General features: G+C 31.0%; 1 protein-coding gene and 1 long non-coding RNA gene across 2 annotated transcripts; one reads left to right on the forward strand and one right to left on the reverse strand.

Moving 5' to 3' along the window:
• Positions 1-553: 553 nt before the first annotated feature.
• Positions 554-2,536, reverse strand: LOC109165871 (zinc finger BED domain-containing protein RICESLEEPER 2-like). Its single transcript, XM_019314840.1, has 5 exons — positions 2,057-2,536; positions 1,269-1,962; positions 1,129-1,179; positions 768-825; positions 554-590 (listed from the first exon to the last, which is right to left on the reverse strand). Exons 1-5 carry the CDS (start codon positions 2,534-2,536, stop codon positions 554-556), a joined length of 1,320 nt encoding a protein of 439 aa, XP_019170385.1.
• A 172-nt stretch (positions 2,537-2,708) lies between these two features.
• LOC109167397 lies at positions 2,709-21,941 on the forward strand. Its single transcript, XR_002051854.1, has 3 exons — positions 2,709-2,822; positions 3,487-3,490; positions 21,928-21,941. It is a non-coding gene; the product is annotated as an uncharacterized LOC109167397 (long non-coding RNA).
• Positions 21,942-23,079: the final 1,138 nt, after the last annotated feature.

The following is a 23,079-nucleotide window of genomic DNA, read 5'->3' on the forward strand; positions in this document are numbered from 1 at the left end:
AGCATTGTTAGCCGGTCTCTCCCACTGAGAACCAGTCAAAATGTTAAGTTGGTATATTAAGTGGCTGATTTGGAAATGTTGGTGCAAATAGGCCTGTGCACGGTTCGGGTTCGGACGGTTCGGGTGTCGGACTAGTCCACCCGTTCGGATTTCGGTTTTCTAAATTAATATCCTATCCGACTTTTTTTTGTACTATACTCCATTCGGGTTAAGTTGGTTCGGATATCGGACGGTTCGGATGTAACTTCGGGTTTGTTCGGATTTCATATTCAACAATTTTTTTTTAAAAAAAAACTAAGTAAAATTTCATATCATGGATTTCAAACTGTCAAACTGTCAAAGTACTTACTTAGTTAGTTACAACTACTTAGTACTTACAAATGACAAAAATACAAAATGATAAACAAAGTCATTGAATCATCAATCATGATAAACTGATAACAAAAAATAAGCATAATGTATTATCTATTCAGCAATTGAGCATTCAGCAAACTGCAACTGCACCAATCAACATCTTCCTGTGAACAAAAATACAATAATCATAATGTATTGTCTATTCAGCCTTCAGCAGTTCAGCTTTCTTGATCTTCCTGTACAAGTTAAATATAACATATTAAATACTTTGGGGATTGGGGCTGTTGGGCAGAAAAATTTAACTATGGAAGCCTCAGATTGCTATGTTTTCATGTCAAAGTAAGATTGGGGGCAAATTGCTACTTTTAGTATTGGAATGCAATTATGCAAACCAAAACTAATGAGCAACATACCATCCCAAAACCATTTCAGACAATGGTGGAAGCATCATCATAGCCAAATCAGTAAAGACTAAAGAGAAATAACATACTGATTACTGAGCACTTGAGATTTGAGAATAAGGGACTAAGGTAGAGTGACTGTTATTACCAGATGTCCAGATGAGAATCATGAGATGACATTCATATAGGCAGTAAGGCTATACTGCTGGGGTCATACACTCATACTTATCATAGGCAGCAACAAATCCAACAATTGAATTGTTAGTTAGTTACCAAGCCATTAATCCATAGGAAGCAACAAATCCAACAATTGGAATTAAAATCAAAAGTAAGTGTAAATAAAACATTACAGGAATGGTAGGAAGGGGAAAACCAGCAGCACCAGATCCTGTGGTACCAAATCGACTTACTCCAGTAGCCAAATCTGCAAAGTGCAAAGTGCAAAGTTAGAATTTTAATTTGAAATGCAAAGTTAAAGATTTAAAAACAAAATGTAACATTTAAAGAAATTACCTTGTTCAAGCTTTTCAACATCATCAATATTTTCCTCAACCTTAACTGGTTGATTTGGTAACCTCATCCAGTCTTGTGCACATACTAAGGCCTCCACAATTTTAGGAGTTAAAGAACTCCTAAATGCATCTAAAACCCTCCCACTAGTACTAAATGTACTTTCTGAGGCAACAGTGGAAATAGGAACTGCTAGGATATCCCTTGCCATTTTGGAGAGAGTAGGAAACCTCTCACTATTTAGCTTCCACCACCTAAGGATATCAAAGTCAGGAGTGTCCTCCACAATTTTTTCACTTAAATAAACCTGAAGTTCTGTTTCTTTATAGCTTCCACTAGCCTCCAATTTTTGCCTTTTTAGTTTGTTCTTTAACATATTTTGAGGTCTACCAATTGTGGCATGAGACTGGACAGGAGGCACATCTGGTTGGCTACCAGAAGATGAATCAGAAGATGATTGTTGCACATTGACAGAGTAGGTTGCTGCATAGTCACCAAACAATTCTACCATGGCAGCTTGGACATTCTCTAAACACTTCTTCCCATTCTCTTTACCATACAGTTCCTCAAACTGGTATGGCATATATTCCAACTTATCTCTTGGGTCCAAGATATTTGCAAAGAAGATCAAGGAATTCATTTTTTCAGGATCTCCCCAATACTTTTCAAATTTATTTTTCATTTGGGATCCCATAACCTAAGAAAACATTGAATTAAATACAAACAGCCATACACAAAATCATAAATAATCAGATTAACCACTGAAAATGATAAAAATATAAAATTATTACCTCTGTAGCACTACCAGCAACAATCATGCTACTCAACATGCAACTCAAATCAGATATCTCACTGAAGAAACTGTTAGAGGTGACATATAGAGAACCAGAGATTCTAATTGTCATCTCATAAAACCCTTTCAACAGAACTACCAAGCATTCAACAGAAGTCCAGTCAAGAAAAGAAGGGACAGAATCACCCAGATCAGCAACAAATGAGGGCTCATTCAATGAATATGCATCAAACACAGCCTTGTATTGTATGGCAGTGCTAAGCATCATGTAGGTGCTGTTCCATCTTGTTGGAACATCTAGTTGTAAAGAACTTTTGGCTTCCACCCCAAGCAGTTCTGCAAGATCTCTGAATTTTTTGAGTCTTGCAGGTGAGTTCCTCATCCATCTAACAGAATCCCTCACCTTCTTAACAGAACTATCTGCAAACCTTAACCCATCCTGGACCACCAAGTTTAAAATGTGGGCTATGCACCTCATGTGAATGTACTTACTCCTAACAGTGGTTGCACCCCATGACAACAATTTGGACTTAAAAAAACTAATAGCAGTATCATTGGAAGAAGCATTATCAACAGTGACAGAAAAAACATTCCTAATCCCCCAGTCAATCAAACAACTCTCTTATGCCTTGGCTATATGCTCACCCTTGTGAGAAGAAATAGGGACAAAGGATATGATTTTCTTATTCAGCTTCCACTGATCATCTATGAAATGGGCTGTAATGCACATATAATTGATCCTCTGCACAGAGGTCCAGGTATCAGTTGTCAAACTGACCCTTTGAGTGTTAAGTCTAAACAGCTTCTTGAGGTTTAATCTTTCATCAAGGTAAATTTGGTAAATGTCCCTTGAAATTGTCCACCTAGAAGGTATACAAAATCTAGGGCAAGCAACCAAAATAAACCTTTTAAAACCTTGCCCCTCCACAAACCTAAATGGAAGCTCATCAATAATTATCATCTCACATAATGCCCTCCTAATGGCTTCCTGATTGAAAACCCAAGTCCCTAACTCCCCAACAACCCCTTCAGAACCCCCACCCCCTTGAGTATCAAATGTTGTCATAGCAGTGAAAGTAAGCAGTGACTGCCTAGTCTCCTTAGAATGTGGATTTTTTAGACAAGCCAACATATGATTTCTTAAAGAGGTAGTACCATGCTTTTTACTCTCACAGTGATAGACTTTAGCACAGTATATACATTTCCCCTTTACTACTTTGTTTTCAGAATCATATATCTTTTCAAAATGTTCCCAGACCTTAGATCTAGACTCCACATTCTTCCTCTTCTGTGCAGGAACAGCAGGATTAACCTCAGGCTGCTGAGGAGCATTTGTCTCAGTGCCTTGGGTTGCTCCTCCAGGCCCCTCCTCAGTTGAGGGTGGAAGTCCAGATTGAGTCATTTGAGTGGCACTTTCCATCTACAAAGATGGGTACCAGTTTTCACTTTTCAGTTTGTGTGAGTGTGACATAACACATTAACACTAAAACTACCACATAAATTACATAATAAACAATTAAACATACAAAGATATCCAGAATCAGACACATGGACATAGTAGTTTGTGTCATCATTTTTCCAGGTTTAACAATTAGCAATTAAGGGTCATACATCCATAAACTGATAGACATAATAACATATACAATTATACAAACAAATCCAGATTCAGGAACTCAGTCTAGATCATCATTATCTGGATTTGAGTTAAGGGCTTCCACCAATAAATGGAAATTCACACACTGGAGATTTCACATTTTAGCCTTTAACTCGGATTGGTAGATTACAAATTTGCATGGAATAAAATTCAGATTTCACAAAATCAACACTTAGAAATTAGTTTGTAAAAGGCTTCCACCAACAAATAGCATAATATATGAATATATCACCAAATATTCATCACAGACTCATTGTAGAAAAGACAGAACACAATACATCTCAGTATCTCACATAAATGAAGTCATGAAGATATATAAAACTAGGGTTTTCGATTTCACACTGCTTTCTCAAAATATTCACCACATATCATCATAATGTATAATATAACACAAAGTCACAAACATTTTCTTAATATAAACTAGGGTTTACGATTTACTTGATTTCTCCCAAATAATCCCCGGAGAACAAGGGCTTCTAATCACCAGTTCACCACGGCTTCCACCACTTAGACTCTCAGAGAGACAGAGACAGAGAGTAAGAGATTAGAGATTAGAGATTGTAACGCTTCGATTCTGAGAACCCTGAGATTAGACAATAGAGATTAAGAGATTAGAGATTTAGAGATTACAGATTAGAGAGTAAGACTGTAAGAGATTAGAGATTAGAGAAATAGAGACTAAGATATTAGAGATTAAGAGATTAGAGATTTACCTTACGGATTTACAGAATCAGAGATGACTGATGAGTCTTGAGAGAACTGAGACTCTGAGAGACTGAGAGTCTGAGACTCTGAGTCTCTGAGAGAGTGAGACTCTGAGAGTCTGAGAGACTGAGAGAGTGAGAGTCTGAGAGAGTTGAGAGTCTGAGAGAGTTGAGAGTCGAGAGAATGAGAGATGCGATCTCAGATCTCAAACCCTAGGTCAGCTGCGCAGATGAGATAATGAAGACCAAGTGTTCGAAGGCATATATATATACATTGATGGAACGGCGCCGTTTAATACAAAGCCTTAGGGAACCCTAGCATAGTTCGGGTATTCGGACGGGTCGGTTGGCAAAATTGTATACCCCACCCGAACCTTCTAAACCGACGCCGTATTGCATGGCGGATCGAGTAATGAGAGTCGGGTTCGGGTCATTCCGTGTTGGTCTCTCTCGGTCGTCGGGTCGGTCGGTTTGAACGGATGGGTCGGGTTGTGCACAGGCTAGGTGCAAATATGGAGATATATATATATATATATATATATATATATATATATATATATATATATATATATATATATGTGGTATTGATGTATCAAATTACTTCAAGGTGGTAGCTGTCTGACTTGCCTCTTACCTTCCTTCGTTGTTAACCTTGATGGAGAAGGAGATGTCTCCCTCTTCCTTTTGAGTCTATGATTTTTTATTTTTTATTTTTTATTTTTTATGATAAATAAAAAATAAAAAATTAATAATAATATATTAAATTTACAATTTACAATTCATTAATGTTTTTTAAAAAGTTGCTTTATGTGCCAAATATTTTGCTATGTCATCATGTTACTGAAAACTTGTTTACTGGAAAGTAATGCTAATTCCATAGTGTTTTTTTTTGGTTGTTGTGGGATGTTTTAATTGCACTTTTTTGGGTATTTTAATTACACAAATTGTAAAACTTTGGTAGCTTATTTGACATTTTTCTTAATTATTTCAAGATCCAATCTAGAGTGCGTGATCTTACGTGACTTGCACTCATCTTTAATCTTAACAAATTGTTAAAAGGATGGTCTTATACAAATATATTGACAATCCTTGTTAGTGTCGCAATGAATGGTGAATTTTAAATTTTAACTTCTCTTTTTTCTTATTATGAATGTTATGTCATCTTTCAAAATTGAAAGATATTATGCGACAAAGATGCCATGTCATTGCCATTGCCATTTTGGCAATTCATACAATGTTAAGAGCAACCTCAATAGTAGTAGGATTTTTGTGGCTTTTGAGGTGCCAAATTAGGTGAGCAAGAGGAGGGAGAGAGAAAAAAAAAAAAAAAAAAGAGGGGAGAAAGGAAAAAGCAAATCTAGTGCAAAAAGAAAAAAAAATCAACCTCGTTAACGTGTTAGTCGGCGCGTGCACTGACTGGGTATTGTATGTGCATGGAACGCGTCTAACTGTGCATTTCTTCTGACTGGGTATTGTATGTGCATGGAACGCGTCTAACTGTGCATTTCTTCTGACTGGGTATTGTATGTGCATGGAACGCGTCTAACCGCGCATTTCTTCTGTTGTTTCTCTCTGCCTACGGACCGCGCATTAATTTTTAACCGTTGCAATATACATTGCTAACTCTTCAAAAACGTTACAGTTTTAACCCATGGAGTAACAAAACTATTACTCTATTAAAAATATATTTAGTACACATATTTTAATGTACTTTTTTAATGTTTTGTCTTTAATAATAATCTTGTTAAGTCTCGATATTTCATTTGTAAAATAAATAACATGATTTTAGCATAATCGTGTAGGAAAAATAGGGACGATGTGACACAATTGAAAATGATACATTTAGAGAAGAAGATTGTTAATTTTCTAATTTGTAAATGAAATGCCAAAATTGAAAATGTTATAAAGAACAAAGATAATAACATTTTAAAATATCAACGTAAGTAAAATTTTAATAGTTTTATTGTTGTAGGAGTTAAAAATGCAAATTTAATTTCTTGAAGAGTTGTGAGGGACTAAAATTGCATTGCATGACATTTTTTGTCATTATCGCTTCATCACATAGTATTTTTGCGTTATTAACTTATTATTCAAGAAATTATTAATTTTTTATTGGTGGAGATTAACTTATTATTATATATAGTCATGTTACATACTCCATGTCAACTATCAATGACATTATCGTTGTCATGTCATCCTTTAATATAATAAAATAATAAATATTCAAAATATTATTAAGAAGAATAGATATAGACAGAGCTAAAAAATGTTATCTTCATCTCTAGATAGAGGTCGGAGATGGCCTTTGCCTCCTTCAATTCCCTCTTTTGTCAACTGTCGACCTTGATAAAAAAGAAGGTAGCATCGGTTCTTATTTTTCCATCAAGGATGATGAATGATGTCTACCTCTTTCTTCAAATCTATTTGTTAATTTTACGGTAATTTTTTTTAAAAAAAATGCATAGATGGAGGATGATACAAAGATTGATGTGGATGTAATTTTACTCCCTCTTGGTCCAAATATTCAAAAGAGTAAATACTCAAATGGTCCCTCAACTATAGCTAAATTTAAAAGTTGGTCCTCGACTTTCAATTTTAATTAATTAAGTCCTTAACTTTACAATTTTAACACGATTTGGTCCTTCGAACACTTCTGCATTAACGCCCGTGCCCGCACTGTCATCGACAATCTGCAGAAGAATCTGTAGCTCTCATCGGAGCACATGTAGGCCTCCAGGTTGACGCTGCACCGGTTTGGAAACACGTTGTCTTCTTCACTCTGGTACGAACTCAACTACATTGAATCCAAAGGGAGGATGAAGAAAGGCGACAAGATTTGGCAGATTGCTTTCGGCGGTGAATCCAAATGTAACAGTGCGGTCTGAAAATACAACCGGAACCTTAAAAAATCGACGATGGACCATGAAATTACATATATATCCTCAAAAATCACAGTCAACAAACCGTCAAATGGATGGAGGACCAAATCGTGTTAAAATTACAAAGTTAGGACTTAATTGGTTAAAATTGAAAGTCAATGACCAATTTGTGAATTTAGCTATAGTCGAGGGACCATTTTAGGTATTTACTCTATTCGAAAGAGGCATCCATAACTTCTTGCATCTTTATAATTTTTTTTTTTTTTTAAATGAATGGAGGACTTATGCCAAGATCAACAAAGGCAACCGCATACTATAGTTGCATCCACAACTGATTTTGATAAAGGAGACACTGATGGTTGTCTTCGTGTTTTTTTTTTTTTTTAAATATTTTTTTAATATTTAATACTAGACTTAATACCATCTGAAGTTCTCCGAATATATGAATTTTGCCACGTTAATCATAAACTTTTAAATTGACCATCTATGAATCATGGTTCTTTGACTTTCAAATTGTTACCATCCATGGTATAAGTTAAATATCCATGGTCCTTCAATTATCTAATTTTAACCAGCTATGGCCCTGTTTGCTGAGCCATTGAATCACCGTGATTTAAATTCTCTCAAATGCTCTGTCAGGTCTGAATATGAGGACCCTTGGGGTTGGGGATTCAACCATTTGAGAGAAGTAATTAACCTACTTAGGTCTCAGTTGCACTGAAATTGTCATAATATGTGTTTAATTGTAACAAACAAATAAAGATCAAGTACTTCAAATAGTTGATTGTATTAATTTTTTGTGGGTATTTAACCACACTCTTATTAAAATTAAGAAGATATAGCGGCCTATTTCATCGAAGAAATGGTTTGTTCATTCACCATTTCAAACTTTGATTTTTTTTTAGGCTAGCATTTGCATGACAAACACATAGTTGAGTCCTTGGATCGCAATAGTCTTTTGGGACTGGATTCTCACAAATCTTTTGACAGTCTTCATTAGACTTGCAATGTCCATCTCCCACAGTTTTTGCCTCAGCCGCAAACGAACCACCTACATATACAAGTAATGAAATACTTAACAAATATTAATTATGTTTATTAAGTGGAGAAATTCTTCATTAAAACAAAAAGCTAGAGAAGGAAAAGCAGAGAATACATTTATTTGTACATTTTTTTCAAATAGAAAACAAGGTGCAGATAAATGAAAAAGTGAAAAAGAAATGTACTTGTATATTTCTTTAACTAGAATATAAATAGTGAAACATTAATTAAAAAATTGGATAAAGAAAAATAGAGAATAAGTTTACAGGAAATAGGGAGTGAACAAATAAAAAAAAAGAAAAGAAAAGTAGAGAATGCGTTTTTTTGTACATTTCTCTAAATAGAGAATATGGTTATTGAAACAAACATAAAACTGAAATAAATTCATACCATAACTTTTTTGTTGGGAAATAATAATTTGTGAACAACAAGGAAAAAAAAGAATAGAGAAAGACTTACAATATTGAATGAGACAAATAATGAAGAAACATGTCAGTGCTTTAGAAGCCATTTTTGTAGATATTTCTATGTTAATATTTTTTTTTTGTGGGTAGTAATTTCTATATATGTTAATATGAATGAATAGGAGAATGCATTTGTATTTATAATGGGAGGGAGTCAAGGAGATCAATACAAAACATCGGAAATGGAAAAAATATTAATATAATTTTAAATAATTTGCAAGTTTGGTAATTCTATCTATCTTTTTTTATATATAGAAAATTTTAATTTTAATTTGAAAATTTCCTTTTTGGGATGTGAAGTTTATTAATTAGAAGAAAACGTTACGCTAGATACCTCGTGTAGAAATCATTATATAACGTATCATCATTTTATTGAATACTTTTATACTTCATCTGTCTCATTTTACCCGTCTATTTATTATTCATTGGTCAAATTATTAACTCCTTTTGTCTTTATTTTCTTTCGTATATTTTTTTTTAATTATCTTTAAATTTGATTTTTTTTTTGTTTAATAGTACTTTTATTATAATTTATAAATACATAAATTTTATATATTATTATTAAATTTAATATTATAAAAAAAATTGAGTTAGAAATAACTTCGATTAAGCCTCATTAATCGAATCAAACACATAAAATGATACAGAAGAAATATTTGATTATAAAATAATTTTTTTATTAACTCATGATAGGATCAATTCACGAGTAAGCCATGAAAATAAATAATTTTTTATTTTAATCAATGCCATTCTACGGAATGTAAATTATGTACTATTGTTAAAAATTTTTAATTTTTACAACCAAGGGAATTGGGTGCCAAACCTTTCATTATGTAGTGATTATTGTAAGAAAGAATAACATTTTTTTTAATCAAGGATACTTTTTGTCATGTCATTGCTTTGTAGATATTATTTTTGCACTATTATTGTTATGGCACATACCCCATGTCAACAATCCACAACAAATATGTCAATTTTTAGTGTCATTCCTGAATTATTAGTGGTATAAATAGTGGTTATTAATTTTCAAAAAATGACATGTATTGCTTATCTCCTAAATTATTAGTGGTATAAATGTGGTTCCCCGCTATTTTCTATGTTCGAAGACCACATTTTCCTCCTCATTTTTCTTTATTCGTTTGTTCTTTTTTCGCCGACAATAACATTTCTCCTTTTTCCTATTAAGGGATTGGTAATATATGTCACAATTTAAAAATTAAGGGGTAACATTTACACCACTAATAATTTAAAAGTAACATTGATAATTGGTACATATATTTGTGAGTGGAATAAATTACAATTTTCACTATAATAAAATAGCAAGTCTTCAAAATGTTATTACAAAGAATTAAATCTAAATTACTTAAATAATAATTTAAAGTTTGATATACATTATTAAATTATCAACTTATTACAATAATATTTATTATTTCAATTCATATACTATATATGTACTAGTGTCACGTTTTGAAAATTGAGAGACAATATTTGCACTTCTAATATTTCAAAGGTGACATCTATATTTGATATATTTGTGAGAGGTATAAATTACAAATTTTCTTATAATAAAATAACAAGTCCTCAAAATGTTATTACAAAGAATATAATTAAATCTAAATTACTTAAATAATAATTTAAAATGGTATATACTTTATTAATTATCAACTTATTACAATAATATTTATTATTTCAATTCATATACTATATAAGTACTACTGTACTAGTGTCTCTTGCACGGGATACGATAATTTTGAAGTTTGTAACGGTGTAATAATGACATTATTGTCCCTATAAATCCTATAATGTTCTTATCGCACCCAATACAAAATCCAAAATTTTTACATTCACTTATTCCTGTTCAATTGTCATATTACCATTTTCTTATATTAATAGTAATTGAGAAAAAACTGTCAAAATTTTTGATTTTTTTTTTTTATTTTTGAAATAAAGTTTTCAGTGCTCTCTTTCACTATCTAAAGAGAAGAAAAACAATGCTCTATATTTATTATTCTAAGTAATTTTATTAAAGAAATTTAACTTTGTCGCGGAACTATAGAGTCTTTGTGAGGGATTGCTGCTTGCCTTTAACAAAGGCCAGGCTGGATAGAGTCATGGTGGATACGGACTCAGAAGCGATAGTGCATGCCATCTTAGGAGAGTAGGAATCTTGGCCTGAGGCTGACACACTGGTTGGGGATTGTTGGGCTCTTTGGAGACATTTTCGGGGCTGCGAAATCAAGCATGTGCTTAGAAAGATCAATCAATGCACGAATTATCTTGTCATTCTGAGACAAAGGAGTAGTTGGGGAACGACGATTTTGGACGAACCTCCCAAAGGGCTTGAAGAAATTTTGAGGGATGCTCACAAGTCACAACATTACTATAAGCTAAGAAGAATTTATTAATTTCCCGAAGCCGTCCGGTACGGTTCCTCCCTTGCACCAAAATAATTTAAAAAAGTTTAACTGAATCAAGTTTATCTTTCATACTCTTTGTCCTTGGGCCTTGGAGATGTATTTTAGTTCGAGTTTTTCAATAAGCATATTTAGCCCATGTTAACTCAGATGGTCTCAAGATTCTCCATCATGAAACACTTAAACATAGGTAAGACACGCCACACAAGTAAAACAATAAATAAAAATACTAAAGTTATAACACACATAAGATGCCAATCTTGAGTTCAAGAAACACGAAATGCCAAGAAAACTATACTAACAAATTAAATCTATTGATTCTGATACCAATTGTAAAATCCGTGAGTCTTGAATGCAAGAAATTAAAAATCATAACTGATTCCTATCCAATTTTAACCAAATTGATTATCTGAGTTACGCCATGTGTTAGACACAGAATGTTAAAAATAAAATAAACCCAGGAATAATAAAAGAACCAGAAACACCAGATATGTTCACAAAATTCAGAGAAACTTCTCCTACTACGGGGTCACACAGCACTGAAATCTAACTCCACTAGACACCACAGATTTACAATAAGATGAATTGATTTTCCATACAACTATGACCTAATAAAGTTTTGAGCAATGAAATCAATTGGATCGTAGCGGCTTGATTGTAGCTTGTTTGTCCTCCTTTCTTTGTGTAATGTACCAAGACTTGACATTTAATGAAGTATTTTGCTTTCACCATCCCTTCGTATAAGTGTTTGAATTCTCACTTCACTTAGCTTCTTCATTTTGCCTGCATGGTAGTGAGCTCCATGGGCCTCGACCCACCGTACACATGGGACGGGCCGAGCCCTTTTGGTTAGGCCGAGCCCTCTGCCGGCCATTCTCGTGATCAACAACTTCATAGAGACATCCATAACTTATTGCATCTTTATAATTTGTTTTAAATGAATGGAGGACTTATGCCAAGATCAACAAAGGCAACCACGTACTATAGTTGCATCCTCAATTGATTTTGATAAAGGGAAGACTGATGGTTGTCTTCGTGTTTTTTTTTTAAAAAAATATTTTTTAAATATTTAATACTAGAGTTAATACCATTTGGAGTTCTCCGAATATATGAATTTTGCCACGTTAATCATAAACTTTTAAATTGACCATCTATGGATCGTGGTCCTTCAATTTTTAAATTGTTATCATCCATGGTCTAAGTTAAATATCCATGGTACTTCAATTATCTAATTTTAACCAGCTATGGCCCTGTTTGCTGAGCCATTGAATCACCGTGATTTAAATCCTCTCAAATGCTCTGTCAGGTCTGAATATGGGGACCTTGGGGTTGGGGATTCAACCATTTGAGGGAAGTAATTAAACTACTTCGGTCTCGGTTGCACTGAAATTCATAATATGTATTTAATTGTAACAAACAAATAAAGATCGAATACTTCAAATAGTTGATTGTATTAATTTTTTGTGGGTATTTAACCACACTCTTATTAAAATTAAGAAGATATAGCGGCCTATTTCATCGAAGAAATGGCTTGTTCACTCACCATTTCAAACTTTGATTTTTTTTAGGCTAGCATTTGCATGACAAACACATAGATGAGTCCTTAGATCGCAATAGTCTTTCGGGACTGGAGTCTCACAAATCTTTTGACAGTCTTCATTAGACTTGCAATGTCCATCTCCCACAGTTTTTGCCTCAACCTCAAACGAACCACCTACATATACAAGTAATGAAATACTTAACAAATATTAATTATGTTTATTAAGCGAAGAAATTCTTCATTAAAAAAAAAAAGCTAGAGAAGAAAAAGCAGAGAATACATTTATTTGTACATTTTTTTTTTCAAATAGAAAACAAGTTGCGAATAAATGAAAAAGTGAAGAAGAAAAGTACTTGTATATTTCTTTAACTAGAATATAAATAATGAAAAGTTAATTAAAAAATTAGATAAAGAAAAGCAGAGAATAAGTTTACAGGAAATAGGGAGTGAACAAATTAAAAAAAAGAGAGTAGAGAATGCATTTTTTGTACATTTCTCTAACAGCACGTTTGGTTCACGGAATGAATTTTGAGGTAATAGGAATGCTATTCCATAAGGAATAGAATAGGCAAGGAATAGAAAGGAATTGTATTCTATTGCTTGGTTCGCGGAAGGAATAGACTTTAGGAATTATATTACAGTGTTTGGTTGATTTAAGGAATAGAAATGAAATATGTTTTAAAAGACATAAATACCCTTATAAAAATATGTGATGGTGGCGATGGTGGTGGTGGCGGTGGCGGTGGTGGTGGTGGCGATGGTGGTGGTGGTGGTGATGGTGGTAGTGGTGGTGCTGTGGTGGTGGTGGTGGTGGCTGTGGTGGGGGCGACGGTGGTGGTGGTGACGGTGATAGTTGTAGCAGTGGTGGTGGGGGCGGCGACGGTTGTGGCGGTGGTGGTGGTGGTGGTGGCGGTGGTGCTGCTGGGTGGTGGTTCTGGTGGCGATGGTGGTGGTGGCGGCGGCGGTGGCGGTGGTGGTGCTGGGGTGGTAGTGGTGGTGGTGCTGGTGGCGGTGGCAGTGGTGGGGGCGGCGACGGTTGTGATGGTGGTGGCGGTGGTGCTGCTGGGTGGTGGTTCTGGTGGCGGCGGTGGTGGTGACAGTGGTGGGGGCGGCGGTGGCAGTGGTGGGACGGCGGTTGTGGCGATGGTGGTGGCGGCGATGGTGGTGGCGGCCTCGGTGGTGGTGGCAACAACGGTGGTGATGGCAACAACGGTGGTGAAATAGGATAAATTTATATATAGGATAAAAAAATTAGGTTAAAGAAAGGGGTAAAAAAGAAAATAAATTCTAAAATCTATTCCTGAGATAGGCTAATACTAGGGGGGCCCTAGTAATAGCTATTACCTTATTTGAGGTAATAGGCTATTATCAGAAATACTATTCCTGGTAATAATAAAAATGGTTACCAAACAAAGGAATAGGCCTATTACTAGGAATGATATGCCATTCCCAGCCTATTCCGTGAACCAAACAGGCCATAAATAGAGAATATGGTTATTGAAGCAAACATAAAATTGATGAAATAAATTCATACGATAACTTTTTTGTTGGGAAGTAATAATTTGTGAACAACAAGGAAAAAAGAGAATAGGGAAAGACTTACAATATTGAATGAGACAAATAATGAAGAAACATGTCAATGCTTTAGAAGCCATTTTTTTAAAGATATTTCTATGTTAATTTTTTTTTTTTTTTGGTAGTAATTTCTATGTTAATATGAATGAATAGGAGAATGCATTTGTATTTATAGTGGGAGGGAGTCAGGGAGATCAATACAAAACATCGGAAATGGAAAAATTATTAATATAATTTTAAATAATTTGCAAGTTTGGTAATTCTATCTATCTTTTTTTATATATAGAAAATTTTAATTTTAAATTTGAAAATTTCCTTTTTAGGATGTGAAGTTTATTAATTCGAAGAAAACGTCATGCTAGATACCCCGTATAGAAATCATTATATAACGTATCATCATTTTATTGAATACTTTTATACTTCATCTACCTCATTTTACCCGTCTATTTATTATTAATTGGTCAAATTATTAACTCTTTTTGTCTTTATTTTTTTTAATTATCTTTAAATTTGATTTGTTTTGTTTAATAGCACTTTATTATAATTTATAAATACATAAATTTTATATATTAATATTAAATTTAATATTATAATAAAAATTGAGTTAGAAATAACTTCGATTAAGCCTCATTAATCAAATCAGACACAAAATGATATAAAAGAGATATTTGATTATTAAATAATTTTTTTATTAACTCATGATAGGGTCGATCAATTCACGAGTAAGCCATGAAAATAAATAATTTTTGATTTTTAATCAATGCCATTCTAGGGAATGTAAATTGTGTACTATTTTTAAAATTTTTTAATTTTTACAACCAAGGGAATTGGGTGCCAAACCTTTTCATTATGTAGTGATTATTGTCAGGGACTGCCCCTTCACCCCACTCCCAACCCATGTATAATCTTTGTATGTATATATGTATATATAGTATAGATTTTAGTATTAGTATAAAAAAAACTAGTAAATATTAACAAGTAAAGAGTTAGAGTAGTGGGTAAAGCATGTGTTTGTTAGTATGAAAGGTTTTGGGTTCAAATTCTTGCATTAACATACTTTTACAGGACATATTTTTGCGTCCTTCCCCTATGGCCTCGTTTCACACAGTCATTTTTTTTAATATTTAATATGTGTAATTTATAAAGTTTCGATGTGTTTTATTTTTCGCTCATATCTAACAATATTTTCAACTATATTTCTTAGGTAATTTGTTTATTTGTTTTACATTATCTCTTTTTGTTTTAATGTTTCGTCTTTACTGAATTTTTTTTTTTTGAATCTGTCCACACTTCTTCGCCCCCCCTCAACGGAATGTCTGGTTCCGTCCCTAATTCATTTTAATTTGTTTAATTTGAGGGGCAATATGGTTATTCTAGGTGGAAAAAAAGGGGGGAAGTTGGCTTGGATTTCACCGGCTTGAGCTCTGTTTTTCTTACATTCTCCACTACCGAATTAATTTTTAGATTGGATTAAAAGATGAAAACATATCTTATTTTTGGACTTTCCCATCATCTGGGTCTGGTCCTTTCAAATTGTGACTTGGTCACATATTTGATTGAATTTTATTTGCTTTTAGAGAGTAGCAGCTTGAGGTTTTTCGGCGACTTGGGTCTATGCTATGCTTATACCGGTTTTTCGCATGGTGTTTTCTCTGGCTACTCCATGAGTTTTGGTGAAAAGAGCTGAGAAATTTTGGAATTTGCACTGCCTAACCAGAGCTTGGAAATGATAAATATCTCATGCGATTTTTGTTTGGTCTGGCAATTGCGGTCTCCGGCGTTATCACTGGTGGCCTGGGTTTTATTGTGATTGCTTATCCAGTTCATTGATAGAGGTTTAGATTTGTGCATTTCTTTTCCTCATTTCTTGCTTGGGTTTTGCTTTCTCTTTGATAAAATCATTCAAAGGTGGATTTTGCCTGGGTTAAATTAGTACTGTACCCCCTTCCTTGGGTTTTGCTTTTCCGGTGGGTTGCTTTGGTGCTAACAGAGTAGATTTTGTCTTGGGGATTTACTGATCATCCTACACCGGAGTAATTGCCTTGCTTGATGTAGAGATGGAAAAACGTACAGATTTGATCAAAGTCAGTGGGCTACCATCTTTTTTGAGATTTTCTCTATGCCGTGAGATGCCATGGCCATCTCGAAGAAGAAGAACGAAGATGCCATGGAACATATGATAGCAAACGGTGCAGGTGCATCAAGGAAGAAGAAGAAATGATTTGAAATGACCAATTTGTCCTCATAATTAAATAATTAAAAATTATTTATATTTTTCCGGCGATATTTGGCCGGAAGGACCAAATATGTTAAAAATTGTATAGTTACGAGACTAAATTGTTAGTTTTTAAAGTCAAGTACTGAAATTAACAAGATCAATATAGTCATAGGATCAAAAGTGTAATTTTCTCTTATTTCTTATTTTGAATGTTATGTGATTGTCATAATTTAAAGATATTATACTACAAAAAGACTATTATTCTGAACCACAGAGGCTAGACATTTGCTTACTGTGCACAAGGAGTCCCCTCACTTTAAGAGGTTGCTCTATTATGTCATTGCCATTTGCGATCTATTTCAAAATTCAAGCAACATTGAAATTGTCATAAACAAATAAAGAGTAGTAGATTATATTTATTTTAAGTGCAGTATTAAACTACACTCTTTCTAAATGTAAGAAATGGTTTGTTCACCATTTTCACACTTTAATTTGATTTTTTAGCTCAGGATTACAAACACATAGGTGGTTACTTGTGTCGCAATAGGCGCCCGGGTGTACTGGAGCAGGACAAATGCTTTGACAGTCTTCATCGGATTGGCAAAACACAGGTTGCACATTTCTTGCCTCAGCCTCAAAGAAACCACCTACATATACAACCAATGAAAAAAAAAAGTAAATAATACAATATTTACTTGTATATTTTTTTCAAATAAAATATAAATAGTGAAAAAATAATTAAAAAATTGAATAAAGAAAAGAAGAGAATACGTTTACAAGAAATGGGGAGTGAACAAATAGCAAAAGAGTTAATTTAATTTTTTTGTCCTAGATTTATAGTTGATAGTCCACTTTAAGTCATTTTTTATTAAAACTTCCACTTTTGGTCCTAGTACTATTATTGTGGCATGACAATTTTTGGTCATTTATCAACAAAACAGTTTAAATATCGTTAAATAAAAAGACATTTCGGTCTTCAATTATGGATGTTTTGAAAAAAAATAAACATTAAAAATATCGCGGTTCAACCTACTTTGTATTAAAAAAAAAAGATTGAAATATTTTTGTAATTAACGATATTTCAACGATTTTGTTGATGGAGAACTAAAAATAGTCATGTCACAATAATATTAGGCCCAAATGAGGATGTTCTAATAAAAAATGACTAAAAGTGGATTGTCACTTATAAATCTAGGACCAAACATGAAATTAACTCAATAAAAAAATATAAAGAAAAGTTGAGAATGCGTTTGTTTGTACATTTCTCAGAATAGAGAATATGGTTATTGAAACAAACATAAAATGAAATAAATCAATAGGATGACTTTTTTGTTGGGAAGTAATAATTTGAGAATAACAAGAAAAAAGAGAATAGAGAAAGACTTACAATATTGAATGAGACAAATAACGAAGAGAAATGTCAATGCTTTAGAACCCATTCTTGTAGATGTTACTATGAATGAATAGGATGAATGAATAGGAGAATGCATTTGTATTTATAGTGGGAGGGAGATCAATACAAAACAACATAAATCGGAAAAAAAAATATTCATATAATTTTAAATAATTTTCAAGTTTGGTAATTCTATCTTGTTTTTTTTTTTTTTTTTTTTTTTTTTTTTTTTTTTTTTTTTTTTTTATAGAAAATTTTTAAATTTTTATTTGCAAATTTCTCTTTTAGACAGTGAAATTTATTAATTCCAAGAAATCGCTAGAGACCTATATAGAAATTACTATATAATGTATCATCACTTTATTGAATACTTTTTATACTTAACCTTCTATTTATTATTCTTTGGTCAAATTATTAACTCTCTCTATATATATAGAAAATTTTAATAATTATTTACAAATTTCCCTTTTAGGTTGTGATATTTATTAATTCTAAGAAAACGTTATGCTAGAGACCCATATAGAAATCACTTTATAACGTATAATCACTTTATTGAATACTTTTGAGTTAATTCCACCGTACCAGGGTTCCCTTGTCGACAATTTCAAATTTAGTCACAGACTATCATTTTTGTCATTTAACATCTCAGACTATTATTTTTTGAACATTTTTAGTTCTTGTCCTGACTTTTCTTATTTTAAGTAAGAGCATTTTTGTCTTTTCATATTTTTCTTTTGTTATTTTTCTGATTTCAACCATTTTAATTGGTTTAGAACTTTAGGTAACCTTTGATTTTTAGTAACCATATTATTTTAACCGGTTATAAGTACTATTACATAATATTTGATTAAGTGTTGATTTTTTACATTATTGAATATATATTACAATTTTTTACAAGATATTGCAATTGTTTCTAATAGTAACTAAGGTTATAATTTAATTTTAGAAGTTAGGGGTTTAAATAGATTTAGAAGTTAAAATAGATATATGAAATTAGATGGTTTGTATTAATTAAAATTAAAGAATTTTTAATTATAAATATAATAATTTAGAAATTTATTTTTAGATATCAATTAGAATTCTTAATTATAATAGTTTGAGTAAAGAACCTGTTAATTAACATTATTGTTAATTAGAATTCTTTTACAGGTTAATTAACATTAATGAATTAATCCTGTAATTAAATAATGGATTAATCAAATAATTAACTAATGAATTAATATGTGATGCACTATGTTAATTAACGTGCAAGTTATTAATCTTTCATTAATAATACTTAGATAATTAGATATATATAATAAATTAAGTAATAAATATGCTTAGAAAAGTATATATATATTTTTAATTAGAAATAAAAGAAGTTTAAAAAAAAAATACAAATCTTAGATATTTTACATAAAAGGACTTAATTAGTATTAATTTTAATTTTTAATGATGTGTTATCGCCGGTGTATAGCATCTATACACCGACGGTGCATCAAATATTAATCCAATAAATATATATAACATCTATATATATATATATATATATATATATATATATATATATATATATATATATATATATATATATATATATATAAGTAAAATCCTCCTATTTCATTTTCCCGCCCAAACTTTTGTAGTCAAATTAATAAAATATTTTATATTTTATTGGTCAAATACTTAATAAAGCTTATTTGGTAAGCAAATGAAAAATGGAAATTTAGTAATATCAATATTATGAATTAATTAGGAATAAGATTAATTAGGAATATTAATATAATGAATTTATTAGGAATATCAATAAAATGAATTGATTAAGGCAATACCTTAAATAAATAAATACACTTTCTTTTTGAAAAAAAATTTATAAATTTATAATTCTCATATTTTTCACCTATAAATACAATGAGTTGATGACTACAAAAATTATAAGTCTTCATTTTATATTGCATCCCTTTTTTCTCACTAGGTCTTCAGCCTTGATCATTTAGTTTAGCCGTGTTTCAAAATTAACGGTAGGTTTAGCATCCAAGTAGTTTGATTGGATTAGATACAATACGTTTTTCATGGTTGTATTGTCCAAATTTAATACTTTTTTTAGCGAAAAGCTATTCATATCATATGCCTAGATTATGATTTATTCTGAATATTTCTACGGTTACTCCAAGTCCATTTCATATATTGATTTTTTGTTTCTATTGAAGTTTCATTATCATTGATGAAAGGCAGCCTCATGTGAATCTCGCTTTGAGTGGTGCCTACTCCTGCCCGTTTAAAGGGATGCTGAGTGCTGACTCCTCTAATCTCTCTCTTCATTTTTTTGCTATATTGTTATTGGTCAAGAATTTAAAGTGCCACAAAATAAAATGTGTGACTCACGGGTGATTGGAGAATGTGGAGTGATTAAGTGTTTCTGTTGTAATATACACGACAAGATATAGCAGGAATCGCCTTTAATACACCAATTGACTATTATTATATTCTTCTTAGTTCTTTGCATTGATTATTGAAGTAATCGGTTTTGAAGTTCTGATTTGTTAAGTTGTTTTATTCTCATGGTGTCGATTTTGAAAGTTATGAAGTCTATGCTCAATTCCTCATTGTATAGGTCAAAAGTGTATTTATTTTTTGGCGTAATTATGAGATCGCCATAATTACTCCGTAGTAATAATAATAATAATAATATGATAATAATAATAATAATTGGTAATACTATTGTTCAAATATAATATTAAAAAAAAAAACCTAATTTTAATTGATAATCTATATTCTATATTAATCTATATTTATATTCTATATTAATTAATAAAAACAAATCCTCCTTTACAAGTTCCCGCCTAAACAATTAATAATAATATGAAAAAATGAAAAAGAATGGAAGGAAGCCGTACGCCCAAACAATTAATAATAATATTGGGAGAAAATTAATAATAATATGGAAATACAGAAAATAATGGAAGAAAATATTAGCCATGTGAATGTTTTCTACACTCTGAAAAATGGAAAAGAATCAATAAGCCGTATAAGGAAAATAATCATTAAGATATTTTACTATTAATCTTTTATGGAAGATTTTGCATAAAAAATAGAATAGAATTGGTTATTAATAATTTAACCTTATTTTACTATTAACCTTTAAGAAAAATTCTGCGTAAAAAATGTAATAAAATCGGTTATTAATAATTTAGCTTTATTTTACTATATTAATCTTTAAGAAATATTATGCGTAAAAAAATGTAATAGAATTGATTATTAATGATTTAGCTTTATTTTACTATTAATCTTTAAGGAAGATTTTGTTAAAAAATAAAATAGAATTAATTATTAATAATTTAAATTTAAATTAAAGTACATATATTTTCCTATCCGTAATATAATTTTTACTTATTATTTTACAAAATATTCAAATAATAATTAGTAATATTATTGGTCAATTATAATAAAAAATTTAATTTTAATTGGTAATCTATATCTATATTCTATATTAATTAATAAAAACAATATCTTCCTTTACAAGTTCCCGCCTAAACAATTAATAATAATATGGAAAAATAAAAATGAATGGAAGGAAGTCGTACGCCAAAACAATATAGAATAATATTGAGAAGGAAATTAATAATAATATGGAAAAATGGAAATGAATGGAAGGAAATGTTAGCCATGTGAAACTTTTCTACACTCTGACAAATGGAAAAGAATCAATAAGCAGTATAAGAAAAAGAATCATTAAGATTTTTACTATTAATCTTTTAGGAAAGATTTTGCATTAAAAATAGAATACAATTGGTTATTAATAATTTAGCCTTACTTTACTATTAACCTTTAAGAAAAATTCTGCGTAAAAAATGTAATAGAATCGGTTATTGATAAGTTAGCTTTATTTTACTATTAATCTTTACGGAAGATTTTGCTTAAAAAATGAAATAGAATCAATCTATATATATATATATAAAATTAAAAACAAAATCATCCTAATTCATTTTTCCGCCCAAACTTTTGTAGTAAAGCTTATTTGGTAAGTAAATCTCAAATGGAAATTAAATAAAATCTATTAATTCGTAAATAATAATAATAACAACAACAATAATAATTCAAACAAAACTATGTACAAATTAAAATTAAAATTAAAAAAAAAAAAAGAAGAAGACAAAGGTGGCTCCCCTTTGTAAATGATGTGGGATCATTTTGATCCCACATAGAAAATGTTTGGAAAGAGGAGCTCTTGAGCTCCTCTATATAAGATGATCATTGCTCACCTTACAAATGTATAATTGCTTGCCCATCAATGTGGGCAAGTATTGAGAAGTCCAAATATATATATATATATATATATATATATATATATATATATATATATATATATATATATATATATATATATATATATATATATATATATATATATATATATATATTTTAGTACTATTGACCCGACAAATTATGTTGTGGCACCGTGTCCACCTTGCAAAGTAGACACCGTTCAAAAATTGTTCATAATTATAAATATATAGTTCTATAATTATAAACATAGTGTTGTGAACATAATTATAAACATATAGTTATGTAATTATGAATATAGAGATTCAATAATTGTGAATATGAAATTAAAAAATTATGAATATATATCCAAACAAAATGATATACAAACATTTATTACAACAACAACAACAACAACAACAACAACAACAATAATAATAATAATAATAATAATAATAATAATAATAATAATAATAATAATAATAATAATAATAATAATAATAATAATAATAATAATAATAATAATCCAAACAAAACGATATACAAAATAAAATTAAAATTAAAAGAAAAATAATAAGAAGATAAAAAGGAGCCATGGGCTCTTCTTTGTAAATGATGTTGGATCATTTTGATCCTACATTGAAAATGTTTGGAAAATGAGCTTTTGAGTTCCTCTATATAAGAGGAGCAATGCTCTTCTTACAAATATAATTGTTTGTCCATCAATGTGGACAAGTATTGAGAAGTCCAAAGGCAAATATTTTATTTTTTTGAGTACTATTGATACGTCAAATTATGCTGTGGAATCATGTCCACCTAGCAAGGTAGACACGATTCCAAAATTGCTCATTATTATGAATATATAATTCAAAAATTATGAATATATAGTTCTAAAAT

Source organism: Ipomoea nil, unplaced genomic scaffold (assembly GCF_001879475.1).
Source record: "Ipomoea nil cultivar Tokyo-kokei standard unplaced genomic scaffold, Asagao_1.1 scaffold0317, whole genome shotgun sequence".
Lineage (NCBI taxonomy): Eukaryota > Viridiplantae > Streptophyta > Magnoliopsida > Solanales > Convolvulaceae > Ipomoea > Ipomoea nil.